This window comes from Furipterus horrens, unplaced genomic scaffold (genome assembly GCF_987537825.1).
Source record: "Furipterus horrens unplaced genomic scaffold, mFurHor1.1.pri manual_scaffold_2, whole genome shotgun sequence".
Classification (NCBI taxonomy): Eukaryota; Metazoa; Chordata; class Mammalia; order Chiroptera; family Furipteridae; genus Furipterus; species Furipterus horrens.
The window spans coordinates 87,235,133-87,258,685 of record NW_028327172.1 but is presented as its reverse complement, the minus strand read 5'-3'; the positions used below and the strand labels follow the sequence as shown (position 1 = coordinate 87,258,685).

General features: G+C 38.4%; 1 protein-coding gene across 8 annotated transcripts in view; it reads left to right on the top strand.

Moving 5' to 3' along the window:
- SIK3 (SIK family kinase 3) overlaps nt 1-23,553 on the top strand; it is a 310,884-nt gene that overhangs the window by 251,986 nt on the left and 35,345 nt on the right. For all 8 annotated transcript variants that reach the window (XM_090265990.1, XM_090265989.1, XM_090265986.1 and 5 more), the window contains exons 5-6: nt 644-768; nt 1,279-1,402. In XM_090265990.1, coding sequence (XP_090122116.1) covers nt 644-768; nt 1,279-1,402 — 249 coding nt within the window. The remainder of the gene's footprint in view (nt 1-643; nt 769-1,278; nt 1,403-23,553) is intronic.

Below are 23,553 nucleotides of genomic sequence, written 5' to 3'. Positions count from 1 at the left end.
TCCTTCTCTGATGTGCCCTGACTGGAAGATCGAACCAGCGACACTTAGCTTGCAGGCCGACGCTCAATCCATTGAGCTAAACCAGCCAGGGCATGTTGTACATATGAGTTATATAAATATTTATACACATAAAAGTACTTATAGATCAGCAACTCCTTTTATTTTGAATAAGAAACCTTGATAATAATAATGTTACTTTGTCTGATTTTTTAAGTCAGTGTCATAAATTGTATTTATCATAAGAAGTAAAAGTATGAAAATTTTGGGTCCTGTTGAGTAGGCTTATATGTCTTTATGATTTGATGTGGTCTTAACATCAATCATTATCCAATTTTATTTTTGTTCTTAAAGGAACAAGTACCACTTACCTCACTAAGCCTAGGTTTTTGAAGGGAACAGTGCTTATTTTGCTGACATAAACCAATCATGTTTACTTTTAGTTAACCAGATGTCTTTCTCATTCCAGATCATATATATCTGTTTCACTATTATTTTAAGTTTAAGGGGCTGGTTATATAATTTCCAGATGTTCTCTTTTTACATTGGATAGTCAAACTTAATGACTCAGAACCTTTATTTTTGTGATTACAGACTAGTGTTTGTAGGTTAAGTTAACATGAGTTATGTCCATTTGCCTTTCTAGATTTTGGCTTCAGCAACCATTTCACCCCAGGACAGCTGCTGAAGACGTGGTGTGGCAGTCCTCCATATGCTGCCCCTGAGCTCTTTGAAGGAAAGGAGTATGATGGGCCCAAAGTAGATATCTGGGTATGTGACTGCCTTCTCTCCGGCCCCATAACAGTAGTCACCTCATCCTGACCAACCCAACATGCTGCTTGTGGACTGAGAACTTGCTCACCTGTTCTTTGAATTCCCAGTTATTTGTACAGTCTGTCCCCCAGCATTGTCTTATGGATTGAGACAGATTTCAAACTGCCCCTTTGCATGTGCAAAAAGAAAAAAGCAAGGGCAACCTCTATCAAGAACAGAGATTCTTTCTGTTGTTGCTACATCCTTTCTTCCTAGAGGATGAATACTGAGAGAAATTCTAGATATGGTACTCAAAATTAATGTGTGGAAGCAAAGAAGAATGTTGACTATTCTAAAGATGATTGGCCTTGACAATGCCCCATATTATTTCTCATAAAAAAAAAAAAAAGAAAAAGTTTGTTCCATTATCTTGTGCATGACTCACATCATCTTCAGACACATACTATAATGGCCTCTTTTGTTTCCTCTGATGTGATTAATTGTATGTACTTTCTGTTTGGGATGCAGAGCCTTGGAGTCGTCCTCTATGTGCTTGTGTGTGGTGCCCTGCCATTTGATGGGAGCACACTGCAGAATCTGCGGGCCCGAGTGTTGAGTGGAAAGTTCCGCATCCCATTTTTTATGTCCACAGGTAAGGGTGTTACCAGCACACAGCTATGACTGGGTTCATGGAAAGTTAGACATGTTAAGTTATCCTAGCAATTAGGTGATTGTGTATAAGTGGCTCACTTAACAACCTTTCTTCCTTCCTTCCTTCCTTCCTTCCTTCCTTCCTTCCTTCCTTCCTTCCTTCCTTCCTTCCCTCCTTCCCTCCCTCCCTCCCTCTCTCCCTCCCTCCCTCCCCTTACCTACCCCAAGGATATGTTTATTGATTTTAGGGAGAGAAAAAGAGAAAGAGAAACATCAGTGTGAGAGACATTGATTGGTCGCTTCCCGTGTGCGCTCCAACAAGGGATTAAACCCTCAGCCTGTTGGTGTACGGGACAATGCTCTGACCAACTGAGCGACCCAGCCAGGGCTAACAACCTTTCTTAGCTCTGGTTTCCTGAGTGGGTACCTCTAGAGGCAGGGTTCTGTAGGGACAGTATGCAGACTTTGGCATCAGATGGCCCTACAGAGTTTGGCCCTGCATGACAGATTACCAAGTCTTTCTGAGCTTCAGTTTCTTCATCTGCAAATGGTTGACAGTTTTGTGAGGATTGTTACTTTGAGGACTAAATTAAATAATATATGTGAAGAGTCAATAGGTACAGGACATAGTAGTAAGGCAATAAATATTCCTGTTTCACCCCTCTTTCACCCTTTTTCAGGATAACATTTTCATTTCCTGGGACTCATGGAAATATGGTAGTAAATGCCAAGAATAAAGCAGGCTTTGCACTTTAGTGTTGCTACTACTGTTAAGTTGGCCAGAATGTTCATTGTTTTGCGTAAGGTGGCTCTAGTAGTGCTGAGTTGTCTTGAACTTCATTCAAAACAATTTTGTTAGATTGTATTGTGACAGCTGTCATATCAGTGTGCATTAAAAAAAAAAAATTGTCGTGGCTAGTATGGCTCAGTGGATTGAATTCTGACCTGCAAACAAAAGGGTCACTGGCTCAATTCCCAGTCAGGGCACGTGCCTGGGTTGCAGTCCAGGTCCCCAGTTGGGGGCGTGTGAGGGACAACCACACAGTGATGTTTCTCTCCCTCCCTTTCTCCTTCCCTTCCCCTCTCTTTAAAAATAAATAAATAAAAAAATTTTTAAACTTATCAAAATTTATGAATTTTTATGTAACCATTTTTAATATTGAAGATGACATGTTGCTGAAGATAGCCACAGCAATCAAGAAATAAAAGGCATCCAAACTGGAAAGAAAGAAGTAAAACTCATTATTTGCGAAAGACATAAAGAACCCCAAAGATTCTACCAGGATACTACTAGAACTGATAAATAAATTCAGCAAAGTAGCAGGATATAAAATTAATATTCAGAAATCTGTTGCATTTTTATATGCCAATAATGAACTAACAGAAAGGGAAATTAAGAAAGTAATCCCATTCACAAATGCTACAAACAGAATAAAATAAATAAACCTAACCAAAGATGTAGAAGACCTGTACTTGGAAAATTATAAGACCCTGAAGAAAGAAAAAGAAGATACAAATAAGTAGAAGCACATACTGTGCTCATGGATAGGAAGAATTTACATCATTAAAATACCCATATTACCTAAAGCAGTGTATAGATTCACACAATTCCTAGCAAGATTCCAATGACATATTTCACAGAACTAGAACAAATACTTCAAAAATTTATATGGAACCACAAAAGGCCCCACATAGCAACAGCAATCCTGAGAAAGAACAAAGTTGGAGGAATCACGCTGCCTAATATCAAACTGTACTATAAGGCCAATGTCGTCAAAACAGCATGGTACTGGCATAAAAACAGACACATAGATCAATGGAACGGAATAGTGAGCCCAGAAATAAAGCCACACCTTTATAGTCAATATTTGACAGAAGAAGGAAGCACATACAATGGGCTAAAGATAGTTCATTCAGTAAATGGTGTTGGGGAAATTGCGTAGATACATGCAGAAAATGAAACTAGGCCACCTTCTTACACCACACACAAGAATAAATTCAAAATGGATTAAAGACTTAAATGTTAGACCTAAAATCATAAAAATCCTATAATAAACATAGGCAGCAAAGTCTAGGACATTGCTCATAGCAATATTTTATCAGATGTATCTCCCCAGGCAAGGGAAACAAAAGAAAATAAACAAATGGGACTACATCAAACTAAAAAGTGTTTGCACAGCAAAGGAAATCGTCAACAAAATAAAAAGACAGCCACAGAATGGGAGAACATGTTCGTTGATACATCTGATAAAGGGTTAATATCCAAAATTTATAAAGAACTTACAAAACTCAACACCAAAAAAGCCCCCCAAAAACCCAACCCAATTAAAAAATGGGCAAAGGACCTAAATAGACACCTCTCCAAAGAGGACATACAAATGGCCAATAGACATATGAAAAGGTGCTCAACATCACTAATCAGAGAAATGCAAATTGAAACCACAGTGAGATACCATCTCACACCTGTCAGAATGGCTACCATCAATAAGTCAAAAAACAAGTGCTGGTGAGGATGTGGAGAAAAGGGAACCCGGCTGGTGGGAATGCAGACTGGTGCAGCCACTGTGGAAAGTACTGTAGAGGTACCTCAAAAAATTAAAAATGGATCTGCCTTTCAACCCAGCCATCCCACTTCTGGGGATATGTCCAAAGGAACCCAAAACACTAATTTGAAAGAACATAAGCACCCCTGTGTTTATTGCAGCATTACGTATAATCGCCAAGATATGGAAGCAGCCCAAGTGTCCATCAGTACCTAAGTGAATAAAACAACTATGGGACATTTACAGAATGGAATACTACTTGGCTGTAAAAAAAGAAGAAATTTCTACCCTTTGCGACACTGTGGTTGGACCTGGAGAACATTATACTAAGTGAAATAAGCCAGTCAGAGAAAGACAAATACCATACGACTTCACTCATGTGGAATCTAATAAAAACTGAACTAACAAGGAAAATGGGGACAGACTCATAAATGGAGAACAGGATGACAGGAAGCTGGGGAGGTTAGAGGTTGGAGGGGTTGAGCAAAAAGGAAAGAAGGGGGAGGGAGGCATTAGGGCACTATATGTTAATGGAAATAAAATAATAAACTTTAAATAATTTTTAAAACTTAGAACAATTGATGAATTTTTGTGTAGTCATTTTAATATTGAAGATGGAAATAATAGGCAACATTTTTGGCACGTTATGCTTTATTATTTCAAAAAAGGAAAAAGTGCAACCGAAATGCAAAGAAAAAAGGTTTGTGCACTATATAGAGAAGGTTCTGTGGCTGACCGAACATGTCAAAAAGAGTTTGCGAAGTTTCTTCTTGCTGGGTGTTGCTCTGTGGCCGGATAGACCAATTGAAGTTGATAGCAATCAAATTGAAACATTTAATTGAAAACAAGCAACGTTGTACCACAAAGGAAATAGTCAACATACTCAAAATATTCAAATCAATAAAGTTATTGGTGAAAGTGAAAATTGTTTCTTTTATTTTACAGGAAAAACTAAATGGACTTTTTGGCTAACCCAATACATTTCCTACTTTTTACCCCCTAGACACAAAGTTTTTTAGTGTTTTTTAAATGAACGGTTAGTTGGGTTAGTAACTCTCAGAAAAGTTTAACACTGGAAAGAAATACCACATATCCAGAATCTAATGTGTTTTATCACCATTAATATGCACATAAGAAAATAGCATTTAGAGACAATGCAGTAAACAATATTTTAGTTTTGCTTAATTGTGTTTTCATTTTAAGGAACAACATACAGAGTGGACATCCACTTGGGTTGACAACAAAGTATAGGCAAGGCACATGGAAATTGCATTCTAGAATAACTAACTTTTAAGACTCCTTAGTAGTATGTCAGATAATAAGTGCCATGACAAAAAATAAATAGGGAGGAAGTTTAGGAATAATGAGTGGGAAGTTATTTGAAAAAGTATGGTCAGGGAACCCTTTCACCAGCAGTGAATGAGAGTTTCTGTTCCAGATTCTCACCAGCATTTGATGTTATCAGTGCTTTGGACTTTTTGCCATTTTAATAGTTGTGTAGTGGTATCTTATTTTATTTGCAGTTTCATAATGATACATGATGAACATTTTTATATGCACATTTATCATTATATCTTCTTTGATCATGTTTCATCCAAGTGTTCTGCCCATGTTTTAATCAAATTGTTTTCTTATTGTTCAGTCACTCTACTTTTGGAACACTTTCTCATTCTCCAGTTTTCATCCTGTCCCTCTGAGTGCCCCTGCTTAGTCTTTCTCTGTTCATCCTTTAACTCTTATCTTCTTTACACCATCTTTCTGAGCTATCTTACTGCCATGGCTTCAGAGATCTCTCTGATGTTCAGTCCCCAGTTAACACCCAATTAACTCTCTGGCCCACTCCTCTCCTCCAGGATGAGGGGCTGTACGTATATGCACCCGTTGCTACTGATCAGCTTCACTTTCATGCCTTGAATTCACACCAATGGAAACATACTCAAAACTGAATTTAATTTTCCCCACCCTCCCAAATTTGTTCTATTTTGTGTTCCCTACTTTAATAAATGACATCACCATCTGACCAAGGCAGAATCTAGCTTTGATTTCTCCTCCTCTCTCACCATCACCACAGCCATTCTATTACCAAATCCTATAGATTCAACCCTCCACTCTGTAGTGGTTCTTAATGTGGATTAAATTATAGCCAACTAAATGGATTTGTGGCTCCAGGCTTGACCCTCTCTAATCTGTTCTCCACACTGCTGTGTGAGTAATCTTTCTAAAAACCATGTATGTAAAAACGACACATCACAGATCTGATCATATCATTTTCCAGCTTAAACTTTTCAGTGGTTTACCATTGCTTTTAGGCTAAAGTTCACTCCTTGGAGTGGCTAGAGCTCTTAACATTCAAACATTTTTTATCATCACCATAGTAAAAAATGTATTTTATAATGTGACCGAAGACACCCCCACATACACAATTGAACAAAAGTTTTTTAGAAAGCAAAACTTGCCTTTACTATATACAGTATATATTTTATTCTATCATATTAAAATGCTTAGGCCCTGGCTGCTGTGGCTCAGTGGCTTGAGTGTCGGCCTGCAAGCCAAGTGTTGCTGGTTCGATTCCCAGTCAGGGCATATGACTAGGTTGCACGCCAGATCTCCAGTTGGGGGCACAAGTGAGAGGCAACCACACAGTGATGTTTCTCTCCCTCTCTTTCTCCTTTCCCCTCTCTAAAAATAAACAAATTATTTTTCTAAAAAAATGCTTATTATAACTTACTAAATTGATCTCATGACTGCTATTTAGCAAAACATTGGCATAGAAATAACCTTTATGATCTGACTCCTATCTATATATTCAGTCCCAGCTCCCATTCTACATCTAGTCACTCTTAATTTCCTTCTCGTTCCCTGAAATGGGATGTTCTCTGAAATAATTCCCTCTACCTAAACTACCCCCCCATTCCTGTATTCTAGAATAAGAAATTAGATGTGATAAACATAAGATTCTAGGTAATTTCTACCATTCTTTGGGTGTCTCGCCTTTTTATTGTAATTCTTACATTATGTATCTTTCACAGTAGACTGAGCTTAGAGAAAGGAAAGATGAAACGTGTGTTTTTCACAGTTGTCTATAGCCTAGCACAGTATCTGGCAGGTGGCAGGACTTAGCAAATAGTAAGTAGAGTAAATGAAATCCTGCTTTAAACCCTTTGTGGTTTTCATTTACACTTAGAATAAAATTCAAAAAGTCTTTATCATTATGGCCTACAAGGCACAACCAAGACCCCCCCCGCCCCCCCCCCCACACCCTCACCTTAATCTCATTTCCTGCTGCTCTTCACCTTAGGTTGTAAACTCCACCCACACAAGCATCCTTGCTGATTCTCCACTTGCCCAGCACACGCATTCCTGTTCCCTCAGATAATCTGCATGGCTTGCTTCCTCACCTTCCTTGAGGTTTCTGGTTAAGTGTCCCTCAAAGAGGCCCTTCCTGACTACCCCCATCATCCTTTCTCCATAACTTGGCTTTATTGTTTTTTGTTTTGTCAGGACTACCTGACATTATTTGTTTATTGTGTCCCCACACCTCATCCCCACTGTCTCTGGACTGTAATATGATTTTGGTTTTGTTTAATGCCATATGCCCAGGGCTTAGGTCAGAATATTTGTTAAATGAACCCATGCTGCATAGGTCTGTTAAAATGCTAACTACCAAAACTCCAGAGTATGTACTCGTATTCCAATAATATTAATAACTTATTTTCATGGCTTTCAAGTTGACACAGTATTTTCTATACTTCATCTAATTTGAGCTGTGTAATTGTACTATGGAATTGTATTGACAGCTATTTTATTATTTTGCTAATGAAGTTTAACTCAGTGGAGATCATGACTGATCTGGGAGATACAAACTCTTATTAAATATTGTTACATATGTTGGGTGCATATGTGTTTGTCGTCGTCGTCGTCGGCAGCCGTCCGTCTCGAGAGACGATGGTGTAGCTTCTTAAGAGTCTATCTGCACCTCCGAGAATGGCTGTGCAGTCCGACTAGGGAGTGACACGGTATCTGTCTCCTCCCGTGTTGAATCGACATCTTATGATGACACTGGAGTGCCCTCTCCAGTGAAGCTGAAGCTACAGAGCCTGGGCAGGGTGATATGGAGGGTCTGCTGTTGCCCATGCAGCAGACCCCCCCTCTCTTCGCAGCTGAAAGGTCCAAGGGAAAGACGGAGTCAATACAGCTTGGCTTCAGGTGCGCCGCAGGAGTTGCCGGTGTTGACTACAACGTCAAACCGCCTTAGGGACTCCGGCTCCGAATTTTCTGTCGGGGTTTACTCCCTTAGCCTTTCCCTTGAAGAGGTATGCCGCAAGGCAGCGGCGGTTTTTTGGAGTCAGAGTTTTCCTTCTCTGATGTGCCCTGACTGGAAGATCGAACCAGCAACACTTAGCTCGCAGGCCGACGCTCAATCCACTGAGCCAAACCAGCCAGGGCTATATGTGTTTGTATGTGACTGTTAAGCCATAATGTTCAAGCTAGTCATGACCTTGAACCTATGCACCTGATATACGTAACAATATTTAAGAAAATTGTTTGTTTGTAGCTCTCAAATCAGTTGCAACCTCCACAGAGTTAAGAAGCTGAGGTTTAAAGAAATTAGTTTACTTGCCTGACACCACACAGGTAATAAAATGACTTAAGTCAGTACTCATTTTCAGTGTTTGTTCTACTACACCACACTGTAGAGGAAAGGACAAGATAAACAGACCACTTCCTCTGCTTTTCCAATACCCACAGTATCTCCTGTGAAAAACTTGGGTCCCCTCTACCCTCCACCCGTACCCCTTTGCATCATAACATAAAACTTGTTACTCAGACCTTAATAGAGCTGGCTTCAGGTGACAGATGCTGGTAAAATAGCTAACCGTGCTGTCATCCACACTGTCTGTTAGTGCTTAGAAATAAACTCTGTAGCATTTAACTATTTAAAAAGAACTAATATTTGCAATATGATATGTTAACATGAAATTTTAAAAACTCAGAGAACACCAATATAATTATCCTAAATGTGGTCATTTTAAAATCCCAGACAAGTAATTCCCTAAGTAGGAATAAAAATTTTTGTAACGTTAAGTACAGAGAATGAGAAACAATCCAGTCTAGGAAATGAGTAGTTGATGCTATATTACCAGTATGATCTCTCCTACCCTCAGGGATATACGTGTGCTGGGCCTTGCCTAACATCATAAGCCTGAATTCCAGAGGCCCTTATCAAGGAAGGCTGTCAAAAGGATAAGGCATAGGAGAAAATGAATTCGTAAGTTTGTTTAGTCTTTTCTTAGCTTAGACATCTTCAAGTACATAAAGTTTCAGGTTTATGTGAAGGAAACTTAGAGTCTGTTCTTCGAGTCCTTTTTCTGCATACACCTCTAGTTTCTGGGCACAATTGCACCTCACTAGACCTAGAGTTAATTCTTTATGTGGAGGCCAGGGCCAACTCCTTTCCGGCCTGTTAAGTCCACTGTCACTGTACTACAGAAGGTAATGTAGTTGAAGAAAGTCCTAAAGAACCACCGCCTGCTCACATACCAGCCTGAAGACATCCTGCCTTTGTCAGTAATCCCTATACCAGCTTTTTGTCTTATTTGTTTTACAGAACCCTGAATATAGGACTCTTCAACCTTTTTCGATAAAACTACATTTTCCTTTGTTTAAGCATTTATTTTCAAAACACTAACAAGCTTTTTGGACATTATTAAAAGTCAAGTTTTTTTGTTAAGTCTATGAAGTTTTAGTAGGTTTAGAGACAATCTAGGTAAAGCAAGAGCAAAGTGCTATTGTTTGCCTTTAAGTGGTGGTTGGCAAGGGATGTCCTCTACACATTTTCTTTTTTAACTTTGCACTTTCTTCATATAATAGTTTGCATTTTGGTTATTTGCTGCTCTGGATACTTTCAGGAGGAATGAATGAAATATTCAGGGTGAGTGAGTTGGGTGTAAGATCTGAAGTTTTCAGCTATGAAAACAAAAAATATGTAACGTTTTAACTTGACTGGAAGATGATGGTTGCAGGTTCCTAATTTGTAGGTTTTCATCTTTGTGATAGGATGCTTTAATAGATCTCTTAAATTTAACAACAAAAAAAGATCCTTTCCTTTCTCAGGCTGTTGCCATAGACTTGAGCTGAGTTTATCCATTGTTCTGTCAAAAGGATCTAGAAACTCCAGCAGAGCTGGTATAATTTTCTAAATTAGCACTTCGGAGGCAAAGTGCGGAAGGCTTTATAGTCTAGCTTCTTCTAGCCAAGTTAAATTCCAGTATCTACAGCTGTGTAGGAGGCCATGCAATACGAATGGATATGCAGTTAGTTCAAGAATTCTAAGTGTCTCTTCAGTGTCAGTAATGCATGGCATGAAGTATCCTCTCACTTAGTGGATATTTGTATGCCTGTTTCTTATGTTTGATAACAAACTTCCCTTCATGGGCATCCTGACATATACTAAAGCTATACTTTGAAGTTGGAATGGCAGTAGTACAAATTTAAAAGAGGATTTATTCAAGACTGAATTGACTTTATACCACCTAGTTTTATAATTATATATGTTTTCCTCCTTCCCCTCCTAAAATGTAACTCCTTTATATCAAAACTGAGTTTCACAAATCATCATCTTCCATAAAACCTAACAGTACCTGGTATGATATAAACACTCAGTAAATAATTTTTGATGACAAACTGAGTCATCATCATTCGCCTATAGACTTCTACATTAGACTCTTGTGTTGTTTTATTATTGTGTTAGGTAACTAACTGATGATCTGAATTATTTAGTTTTAGAAATGTTTTGATCTACTATAGACTTTCTTTTTGATCTATTATAAACTTATTTTTCTTGAGACATAGTAAGTCAGCTATGTCTCAAGTAAAATAAGTTTGGTCTAGACCAGTATTTTTGGATTAAATTTCTCAGAGCATCCCAGAGAATAGTTAGGTAAAACCCTGAGCCTAATAGAAGAATAGAAAGTTGAAACTTCTGGGTTTTTTTGAGCTGTTGCAGAAGATGAGACTTGTCCTGGCCATGTGTCTTAGCAGATGCTTTCTCTGACTCCCTCTCCCACTGAGGGAGGCCAGCAGCTTAATTTTTTTGAGCACCAAACTCATTCACTATTAATATATTTTTAATAATTTATTTTTCAATTACAGTTGACATACATTATTATATTAGTTTCAGGTGTATACCCCAGTGATTAGACATTGCATAACTTGCTAAGTGATCATCCTGATACATCTTGCACCCATCTGACACCATACATAGTTAATTAGAATACTATTGGCTATATTCTCTATACTGTACTTTACATCATCATGACTATTCTGTTACTACCAGTTTGTACTTCTTAATCCCTTTACCCTTTTTACCCATCCCCCCAAACTCCCTCTGATCTGGCAGCCATCAAAATGTTCTCAGTATCTATGAGTCTGTTTCTGTTCTGCTTTGTTTGTTTTTTAGATTCGATTTTTGATAGATATGTATTTACTTGGGTCTTTTTTTCCTTCTTCTTGAAGAAGACCCTTTAACATTTCATGTAATACTGGTTTGGTGGTGATGAACTCTTAGCTTTTTCTTTTCTCGAAAGCTCTTTATCTGTCCTTTGATCCTTTTTTTTTTTTTTAATTAAAATTTATTTAATTTTAAATGTTCTTTCTAACAGAAGAGGTAGTTATGTTCCCACATATGAAAAATCAGCAACAACCCTGGCCAATGTGGCTCAGTTGGTTGTAGTATCACCCTGTACACCAGAAGGTTGCAGATTTAATTCCCGGTCAGGGTACCTACCTAGGTTGTGGGTTCGATCTCCAATTGGGGTGTGTATGGGAGGCAACCAATCAGTATTTCTCTCTCTCTCTTTCTCTCTCTCTCTCTCTGCCACCCCCCTTCCTCCCTCCCTAAAATCAATAAACATAAGAAAAGAAAAAAGAGAAAAATTGGTAACAGCCACAAATCAAAACATTAAAAGTCTGATAAAAATCAATATACTGTCTCCTAACAGCATGTTAATGTATCTATTTTATGATGTTACTAATAAAGACATGAGTTGTTTCATGTTCCAATCAGACAGTCGTAATTTTTCATAATATATTTCTGATAGTAAGAGAAGTATTGAAAAAAGGCTTCCTTTTCATCACAAAAACTGTTTCCCATAGTGATTTGTGCCACAACTCGCGGTGACCTCTGGGTCACCAGACGGGATTTTACTGTAATTCTTTCTTATTTTATAACTAACACCACCATCATTAAGCCTCTAAAAGTCTCCAATCATCAGATTTTTAAAATTTAATTACAACCAAAAGCATATACTCAGACTATAGGTGGAGAGATTAAACCATTCCAGTCAGCAAATGAATTCAAATGTGCAAATTTTAAAGTATTTGCATTTTTAGCTTTGGACCAGAAAATGTAACTAATTTTAATCAGGTAATTAGTAATTTAACCATAAAACTCATAAAGATTGTGTTTCTGTGATCATCAGACTCACGAATGATGAATATAAGACATGATAGCTTTGCTGAGTAGAGGAATGTTGGGTGTAGGTCCTTGCTTTTCATTACTTTGAATATTTCCTGCCACTCCGTTCTGGCCTGCAGGGTTTTCTTTCGAGAAATCAGCCGGCAGTCTTACGGGAGCTCCCTTGTAGATAACTTGACTGCTTTTTTTCTTGCTGCTTTTAAAATTCTCTTTGTTTTTAACCTTTTGCATTTAAAAACAATCCTTACCTGAGGATATGTTTATTGATTTTAAAAAAAAATTTTTTTTTTTTTGAAGCAAGGAAGGGAGATAGAAACATGATATAAGAGAGAAACATTGATCGGTTTACTCCCTTAGGTGCCTCAGTGGGGGGGGTCAAACCTGCAACCTTTTTGGTTTATGGGACAGTGCACTCCAATCAACTGAGCCACCTAGCCAGGGCTAAGCTTTTGCATTTTAATTATGATGTGTCTTGGTGTGGTCCTCTTTGGGTTTATCTTGTTTAGGACTCTGTGTGCTTCCTGGATTTGTATGTCTGTTTCCTTCACTACACAACCCACATGAGGGGTGCACCTCAAGTGCCCAGAACAACTATACATTAGGCCACTCTACAAGCCTAGGAGATATAGAAGCTCTACCTGATACATAGAAACAAACAGGGAGGTTGCCAAAATAAGAAGACAAAGAAACATGTCCCAAATGAAAGAACAGAACAAATCTCTAAAAAAAGAGCTAAGCAAAATGGAGACAAGCAGTCTACTAGATGCATTGTTCAAAACACTAGTTATAAGGATAATCAATGAATTGAGGGGAAGAGTAGGTGAATTTTTCTATTATTTTCAAATAGGTTTTTGATTTTTGCCTCTCTCTTCTCCTTTTTAGCACCCCCATGATACAAATGTTGGTACTCTTGACGTTGTCCGTGAGGCTCCTTATACTATCCTAATTTTTTTGGATTCTTTTTTCTTTTTGCTATTCTGCTTAGGTGTTTTTTGCCTCCTTATTTTTCAAATCTCTGATATGATCCTCAGCTTCATCTGTTTTTCACTGTTGATTTCCTGTAATGTATTCCTCGTTTCAGTTCGTGTATTATTCATTTCTGACTGGTTTGTTATGTTTTCTGTCTATTGTTATGCTTCCTGTCTCTTTGTTGAAGTTTTAAGTTCACCTACTCATCCCCTCAATTCATTGATCATCCTTATAACCACTGTTGTTTGTTTGTTTTTAATTACAATTCCTTTTTTTAAAACTATTTATTTATTTACTTATTTATTTATTTTTAGAGAGAAGGGAAAGGGAAAAGAGAGGGAGAGAAACATTACTGTGTGGTTGCCTCTCACGCGCCCCTAACTGGGGACCTGACATGCAACCTAGTCATGTGCCCTGACTGGGAATCGAACCAGTGACACTTGGTTCCCAGGCCGACACTCAATCCACTGAGCCACAGCAGCCAGGGCGATAACCAGTGTTTTGAACAATGTGACCACTGATCTCCAACCATCATGGAGCATCAGCCCACCCTACAGAGCAGGACTTCTTTAAGTGAGGCTCTCGTGCCCACTGGCTTTGCACCTTGAGTGTGTTGCTTGTGGAGGTGGTTTGGTGGTGGCCTCCTGGGAGATGCAGACCAAGGTCAACCACCACCTATGTTCCACCCAGGGCCACCAGCATGCTGCAGAGTGATCTGCGGATGGTTGCTACTTGGGAAGGTGGCCAGGTGAGGCCAAGCTGTGAACCACGACTGCTGCTGCTAGTGCCAAGTCTGGGGCCACTTAATGAGAGGTACAGGGCATGCTAAGGCCAAATTCTGCTTGGTTGGGGGATCTTAGGAAAGTCTGAAGCATGAGCCAAGATAGGCCTTTCATATGGAAAAGTCACTGGAAATGGCTCAGGTGGGGCTGAAGTTTGGGTGGGCTGGGCCTTGAGGAATCACCAGAGCAGGGGAACAGTGTGAGCAGATTGATGGAGACTCCGATATGGCACCAGCCTGTGAGCTCTGTCGGGGGAGGGCTCATCAAAGGAACAAGTGGGCCCTGTCAGCACTTTAGTCTGGGAAGAAAACTGTTCCCCCCAGCTCTCTCCCCGATGCCAGACAATTCATTTTCTCCCCTTATGTATCTATCTCTGGCACCTTTTGAGTTGCTGCCCCAGCACTGGAACTCAGAAGGACATAAGTCCCCGTAAGTCCATGTGCAGGCTCTTTTAAGAGGAACTGCCTGGGTCTCTGGGAAGCCCTCTGTCTCTCCCTCAGCCACAGTCCCTGCTGGTTTTTATACCCAGAAATTATGGGGACTTCTCTTCCTGGCACCTGAACCCTGGGCTGGGGGGCCCGCTGTGGGGCTGGGATCCCTTGCTCTTCGGGTGGGATCTCTGCAGTGAGATATCCTTCTCAGTTTTTATCTGCCACACATAGGTGTGGGACCAGCCTGTTCTGTGTTTCCAAGCCTCCTACCAGTCTCCATGTGGCTTCTTTATATCCTTAGTTGTAGGACTTGTGTTTGGCTAGATTTCAGGTTGTTCTGAATGATGGCTGTTCTGTAATTTTGATATGTTTGTGGGAGGATGTGAGTATCACATTTAACGCATGTTGCCATCTTGACCAGAAGTTTACTACTAATAAATATATATTTAAAAATCATCAGAGACCTACTTATTAAAGCCTGGTTTGTTTTATTTACCATTCATACTAACTGCTGGAGAATGTAGTAAGATCAATCATTAATTTAACTGAAGGAACATTAATTTACAGTGGAAAAAACTGCAGTGACAGCAAGTGCATAGCTCTCTAGTGGGACAATTTTTTTGAGTACTTATTGATTAGACTTTATTGTGACTTAATTAATTGTAATACTGCACAAGCATTTTATCCCTGGGAATGGAAGACCCAGACTTATATAATGCTTCTGATGGAAATTATACTGTGCTGCTCCTGCCAAAAAGCTTCTATGTACTTAAACTCAAACAGCTCTGCTCTGATTGCCGTAGTCATCAAGAATCTCACAGACTCCTGCTTGGCTAAAAGCATTTTGTCCAGTGGAAATGTGGTAGGAGGTTCAAGTAAGTGGCTAACCCATCAGTCTCCATACTCTTAAGGGGCTCAGAGTCCTCAAAGTATCTCTCTCATACCTTTTTGAGCATACTGTACCACAAGGAAGAAAATCTGTATAGTGCTTTTGTGTTCAGGAATGCAGAAATCACAGATTATGTCACCAAAGAGACTAGATGTGTATAATTCAGAGTTAGGCAGGTCTTCTCTGACCATCTCCATGATATTACCTTATATAATAGAAAACCAGTGGGTAAATACTGATACTGACCCGTTTATTATTATCCCTTTCAAGCAAACTGTCTTCTAACTTAAAAAGGGAAATAGAGAAAAGGAAGAAGTTCTAAGTGTAAGGACTCCAGAGATTTGGCTAATAGCTCGCATTCAGTGAATACTTTCTATGTACCAGAGACTGTTGCATTAACTTATTTAATATCCAAAACAATCCTATGAGATAGGCTACTGTGTCATGTGATAGACAAGATAATTGAGGCACGGTAAGGTTAAATAACCCAGAATCACACATCTAGTGAGTGGCAGAGGTGAGATTTGAATCCTGATAGTCTGGCTTCAGAAACTACCTGTCTTTGATTATAATTTAATTGTAAATAAATCCATATCTGCCAAGTTATTCCAGGTATCAGGAAAGTCCTGGAATAGACATTTTATCCATCTACAGCTGGATTATTTATTGAAAAAAGAGTATCAAATAAAACAGCCAGAATTTTGTTCTCTAATGATTGATACTGACTTAAAATATATTTGAATAATGATATGATAGTATAAGCAACAAACTTTTATTTTAAAGATGTGAACTGCAAATTGGAAAGCCTCTAGTATAACAGTGTAGCTCAGGCTAGAGGTAAATGTTGGCATCACCAGCCTTTATTTTGACAGCATCCCAGCCACTAGAAAAACTATTGAAAATAAGGGAAGTTCGAGAAATAGGTGTTATTTTCTAATAAATGGAGATACATGAGTCAAACATTTGTTTTCTCCTCAGTCTGTCTCAGGTTGATAAACTGTTAAAACCAAAGAGAAAGCCTCTCAGTCTATTTATTGATTCATAATAGAAGCTTTTCTTACCAGCTCCATCTTTACTTGCTTAATTGTGCCAGGTGACCTCCCTTTGGCCTCTGCATTCAGCCACAGACAGTGTCTCACAGGATGTAGTTATAAGGAACTTTATTTCTATTCCAGAACATTCTGATAATAATTTGCAGAAAACGGTGTTGGGATTTGTGTTTAAATCAAGAACTCTCCACTTTCTTGTCTGATCTCTTGCTGTCAGATTATCCTTCTAGGGATTTTACTGAATACCTACCTCATTCCTAGGACTCCCATTTTTCTTTCCCCAAAAGTACTGAAAGAAAATGGTTGCAAAATAAGGCATTTTATTCCTCACTGCCATTGTGTTAAAGAAACTGATCTCAATGCTTAATTTTCTATGAGTCAAATCTTATTATAACCAACACCATTATAGATTGTTCCAATACAATTAATACCAAGATTATGTTTTTTCTTTGGTTGGGTAAAGCCGTGGTATTGACTATTACTGGAAATAAAGTGTCTTAACTTTCATGTTAGAAATGCTTACACAGTTCTATTGTGACAGTAATGTGTCAGAATTTAATTTATTGAGTAAAAATCTTCCAATCCCTATAGTACCATTGTTTTAACAATATCCAATATAACAAAATTTCATAGCAACAACAATGAAAAAAAAGACAGTGTTTTGTATATTTTTGTATTTTACATTATGCAGTCTCCAAATTTATCTGTAGGATAGCGTATTCAGTGTATGTTATTTATACATAGAAATATCTTATTTCAAGACCGTTTGTCTGCATTGTTTAGATTTTAAAATAGTCACTATGTAAAATAGGTTTGACCTCAGCTGACAGCTGACAATGACAGGTTTTCTTGGGCATATTAAAAAATGTCATAATAACAGAGTGAAGATTCTAACTCTGGCCAGCTTCTTACCAAAAGAAGGTATCTTGGCAGAAACACCTATGATTTCGTAATATGATTTACTTACTGTGATTTACTTTTTAAAATTATTTCTATAGGGATCATGACATAGCGAGATAGTCGCACTATTTTAGCCATGCTTATGACAGGATCGGAACATTATGACAGATTTTCTTTTCATTAAGAAAAACAGCATGTTTTGTGCATGGTTTTTCTTTTTTGCAAAAGGCAGGATAGTATTAAAAAGGAACTCTAAGTCACAAACATTTGTAAGTCTAGAATACATAAAGTAAGGGGGCAGACTCTTATAAAAGCTATGTTGCTCCTTCCAGGGACTGTCATTGCAGATGATATATCAGTCTTGTTCTATTTGTCTGCTAGACTAGTATCAGTTCTCCCCCAGACTGGTACCTGAGCTGGACAAAGTGAGTGAATAATAGATTCAGGAGGTATATCACACAGTATCCTTGTTCTGAGAAGTTTAAGACTTTAGTGCCATTTAACTTTTTTAAAAAAATTATTCATTTTCCAGGAAAACATGTCTTAGAGATTTGATAACCAATCTGTTTTTATTTCTTTTTTGGATTTTGAGATTTGAGAAAAATAGAACCCTCTTTGAGGAAATTTGAGTTGCTCTGGAGAATTAAACATTATTAAAAAGTTTGTTTAAATTATTGAAAATAAACAACTCTTGGGCTAAGTGCTTTGGAATTACCCTTAAACACCTAGTATTTTAGAATTAGTACATGGGAAACCAGACCATACCCTTTCTCCAAGCACCTATAAGAAACGTAAATTTCCTGGGTGATTGCTTCTTCCTTGCATTCTTCTGGCACCCAGATGTCTTCTCTTTCCCCAGCAGTTCTATGTGGTCAGAAAGAATCTATGACTCAGTTTCTTTCAGACCACTCCTCTGCCCATGTTGCTGAAAATGACTGCTTTGCCATGTCCCATACTTTGGCATCACATGAAGGGTTTAGGAGATAGTTGGCATTCCCTTCATTATAGGACCAGCCTGAAGATTCTGATGATTCGGTTCCCTAAATTTTCACTTATCCACTTCCCCTTGTCTGTGATTACTTGATTGGGGAAGCCTAGTGTTACTAACCTTCTATCACAACCTTTATTACCATGCAACAAGCAGAATGTAAAAATAAGTTCTCGCTTCTGTAGTGCATTTAATCCCCACCATTTCGTTCCTGCCTTCTCAATTCATTTTAATCCAACTTGCCATTCTCCCTTAACATTGTTTTTCAGCTAGTTCACAGTCTTCTGACCATGAATTTACCTGGCCTATTTTTATGAATTTGATTTGTAGGTGACCCTGTCGTGATGAAACCTGAAGATGAATGAAATTGATTTGATTTGTTTTTATTAAGATATGCTAGCTACTACTCACAACATCAATAATTAATTTTTTTGGCCCTATATGTGTTAAAAACTGGCTTTGGAGTAAGACTGACCAGAATTTGGATCCTGGCTTTGCCTCTTATGCTCTTCCTATGCTAAAAATATGTTATTAACACTTTAAGTTAAATCCACAGGATTTAGGGAGAATATTTAGCTGCCAAGAGTTGTTCTGGTTTGTTATATCATAACCTTGATGCTGTGGCTATGCCTGCATGCAAATGTCTCCTCAAGTAGCCACCTGATTTACAGATTATTCTGTATAGCCTCAGACAAAGAATTCAGTGGGGAGCCCTGGAAATCATCTGATCCAGGCTTTTGTCCTAAAACAGTGTCACATCGTAATCTTCTGTAAAATGATAGCTGTCTGGTTTTTCTAGCATTAAGCATGGGGAATGCTTATTCAATTGCAGATTCTTAGAATCTGATTATTAAAGTTATTTGAAGAAATTGTAGCAGTCATCTAGTCCAGTATTTCTTCCACCTGGCATTATTGAGGGCCTATTACATATCAGGTGTCACAGCAGCACCGGGGATCTACAACTAAGGACTCCATCCTCTAAGGACTCCCAGTGTTCCTCACACTGACTGTTGGGAGCCCCTCTAGTAACAAATACCAGCCTCTGATTAGACATTCCTAGCGATAATAAATGCACTGTTTCACAGGACAAGTCATTCCTTTTTCACATGGTTTATAGATTTGGAGGGGACCAAGGAGTTCATTCTATCCAGTTTTTCCTGGACGCAATTTTTTTGCATGAAATGTTGCTCAGAACACTAATCTATAAAATGGATAAAATTAGCTGTGCTCCAGGTGTGGCCCTGCTCAGTAGACTACCCCTCTCCTCCCTTAAGAGGCCCCACTCATTTCTTAGGACGCTGGCCTAGTAATTTAGATCAATTCTTACAATTAGAAAGGTTTTTCCTAAATTGAACTTGTTACTTCCTCGTTATTCCAAATTCAGGCCCCTGGAGCAGCAGCACAGTATAAATCCACCTTGTCTTCTTTTATAAACTCCTTCAGATACTTGAATAACCAGTATGTTCCTTTCTGCCTACACCTTCTCTTTTCCAAGGTCTATCAGCCTCATTGCCTTTAATCTTTCTTCACGGGGCATGTTTTTAAAGTTTTAGTCAGGAACTTTTTTCTTAAATTATTCCGTTTCTTCTTCTAGCCTGGAAACTAGAAACAGAACTTCTGTCTTTGGTGAATTTGAAGTTGGCTTTTTATTCCCCTTCCCTATCCTTTATTTTTCACCCTGAATCCAAACCTCTTAGAAAAAGTTATTATCAAAGTCAAAAAAGAAAAAAAGGTGCTAAAGACCTGGCCTGCTTAGATGGAATTACACTGGCCATCTCAATTCCCATTTTAGGACCCTGCCCACACAGCATCTCCCTCCACAGTCATCGAGATGTCTGTCAGCACCACAGGGCGGGGCCTGAGCTGCTCATCCTCTAGTTAACATGCTGTTGACGCATCAAGTTTCACAGGCCCACAGTGGTTTTCCCTGCTCGCACCAGAGACTGCTTGGCGTCTTGCATAAAGCTAATGGAAGCATCTGTGAAGGGCAGAGCAGTAGATTCCTGCGTTGCCCAAAGTGCTTCAGTTTCATTCATCATCAAAGACTGCCTTTTGGGCGGGAAGAAGGGATAGAACCATTTTTTTGACATTAAAATAGGTACTTCTTGGAGTCTGGAACAGTTGATCTGCATCTTCTTTTTGTTTATCTTAATTAACTCATGTGGTTGATCGTTTGGTTTGAGAGCATTTTATTCCATTTGTTTTCACCCTCTTTCCATAATTTATTTAGAATGGTGTATTCACATCTATCTTGAACTTAATTTCATGAGCTACATATGACATTTAGGGAGTAAGAGTTGATAGTACTCTGGCTTTCTGCATTTTGTCATATTTTACCATCTGTGCAACATATGAAGATTTCTGTCCCTTTGCACCCTAAAAACTATGGAGGGCACACAAGGTGAGAGCTGCTGTCTTTAGGTATTGACACTGTACCGGGAATTATTAACTTGGGACCCAGAAAACACCTAGGAGATCCATGGCATGCTTTGTGGTTCCTTAAACAGCCTTAAATTACATGCAAATTTGTGTGTATAAATTCTTGTTTGCATTTTTCTGGAGATTTTTTCAAGGCATCTGAGACTAAAAAATGGTTACAAATGACTAGAGAGAGGTTGCAAGATCCTGAAATTGAACTAGATATGTTTTCTAATCAGGACATGTTATGGTGGTGTTAATTTATTTTGTGTTTAAAGAAATTGTCTTTAAAAAGCTCTGTTTTGTTTTTTTTTTTTTTCGTGCCCCCCACCCCACCAAAAGCTCTGTTTTAAATCAAGCCTGTAACTGAATGTCATTCTACCATGTTCATTTGAATCAGGATAACATGGCTTTTCTGCACTAAGAATGTATGGAAACCAAAAGAAAACAGAAGGGTGCCATCTAGAGGTCCTAACAACAATTCAACATCTTTGCAATCAGGCCCAGGCCTTTTCCCTATAACAGGGGTCTTTAGCTAGAGTAACTTAATAAATTAAGAACATTTTTTCCCTCAAGTAATTGCAGACCATAAGGGTATGTGTCAGTCAGTGATAGTTATAACCTATTCACATGCTACAGTTGTGGGGTCTGTTCTTGCTACTCTGGAAACATAATTTTAATGAAACCTTAATGTTTAGATAGCATTTCCTCTGTTTTTAAGGGATGTAGGAACTTCAGGCTTAAGGATCTATGCTACATTTGAGTATACTTTTAGTCATAAAGCAAGAACAAATTAATGCTCTCTAAAAATCATTTTAATACAGGGACTTGGTTGTATTCTGAAGTCGGAATAAGTTAAAAATTGAGTAATTTGCCTTAATTACTCTTAGTATTCCTTTCAAGATGACGATATAGAATAGTGTTTGCCAGATGGTACAGAAATTGTGGAGTTGAACAATTGAATTCACTCTGGAAAAAGAGATCAAGCAGAATTTATATCCATGTGAAGATGTATAACAAGGTAGATAAGAGCATAGCTCTCAATTCCCAGCCCTGCAATTATACTTTGCAATGTTGAGTTTAGCTTGTTTCTTCTTCTTATATAAATGGTGCTGATAATTATATCTAAAGTTGTTGTGAAGATGAAATGAAATAAAGTTGGTAATCACAGTGCCTTGCATGTAAAAAGTTTTTTTTAATTAGCAGTAATTTATTGTTATTACTGGTCAGTTTTGTTTCGAGGACAGCTGTAATGAAATAAAAACAGAAAATGTTATTAAGCCTATATCTCACAGAATTTTATAGTTTTAAGAAGCACTTTCACAAATAAAATTTTGGTTAGAGTAAATGTTCAATAAATATTTGTTCATATGTTTAGTAGATATTTATTCAGTTCCTGTAATAACCATCTTTGGTATTGGTGGTTTGGTACTGGAAACAGCAGTAGGAAAGACATGGACCTTACATTGTGGTTGGGGAGTTACACAATAAACAAGTAAATAAATAAGATGATTAGTGTTAAGAAAACTAGTGTATAATATAAAAGAGAGTGACTGGAGGCCTACTTTAGGTGGCCAGGGAAGAGCTTTCTCAAGAAATGACATTTAAGCTGTTACCCGAATGACAAGGAACCAACCATGTGAAGGAGCAGCCATTGCAACTAAAGGAAACAGTAAGTGGAAAGGCCTTCCGTGGGAGTGTGTTACGCATGGGCACAGGCTAAGAGGAATGCCAGTGCAGCTGGATGGAGCTCAGCGAGCCAAGGGGAGAGTGGCAGGAGATGAGGTGAGAGACGGAGGCTCAGGACTGTAGGCCCAGAACTTTGGAATTTATTCTGAGGGTTATGGGAAGAGTTTGGAGAATCATAGGCAAGGTAGTAATATGCTCAGATTTATGTTTTAGAAATAGCCCCTTTGCTTCTCTGTGGATCAAGAATGGAATCTGGAAAACCATTTAGGAGACTTTTGCAATAATCTAAGTGACAGATGATGGTGACTTGGATAAAGATGTTGAAGGAATGGTTCAGGAGTTTGGATCCTGCCCACAAGGCTGTGCATTACAGATGCAGTATGTGTACTAAGAGCACCAGCCAAAGAATGACTGGCTTGAAATCTGACTTACCATGTGACCTTGGACAAGTTTTTTTTTTTAACTCTCTGTGCCTAATTTTTACCATCTCTGAAATAGAAATGATGCTAGTACCCTTCTCCTGGGATTGCTATCAAGATTAAATGAGGTAATCATAATTGTAAAGTGCTCAGAAGAGTGTTAACACTTTTTATCATCATCATCATCACCATCTCCTTTCTCACAAGTACTACTCACATCACCCCCAATCCTCTCAATTTACAGAAAACTTAGAGGATGGTTTTTAAAACAAAATACAAGCTTCTTGATTTTGAATTCATTATTCTTTCAGCAATATATTATGTAATATGAGCTCCAAGAGAGAAATATCCATTGATGTGAATCTGCAGCTTAGAGTCCTGTTGTATGCACCTGTGAATGTTTAAACAACGTTGAGGAGATTATAAATGAGGCTGTCAGAGCCCCAGTGTGTGGTAGGGAGGCGTCTGTGCCTGTGCTGCTCTCCCCAACCTTGAACCAGTAGAAATTTTAATTCCCTGAGAGCTTTTGATCACCTAAGTCAAAAGCATTAGTGTGCGCACAGTAATACATTTAGGAGGAAAGAACTCACTATTTTGAG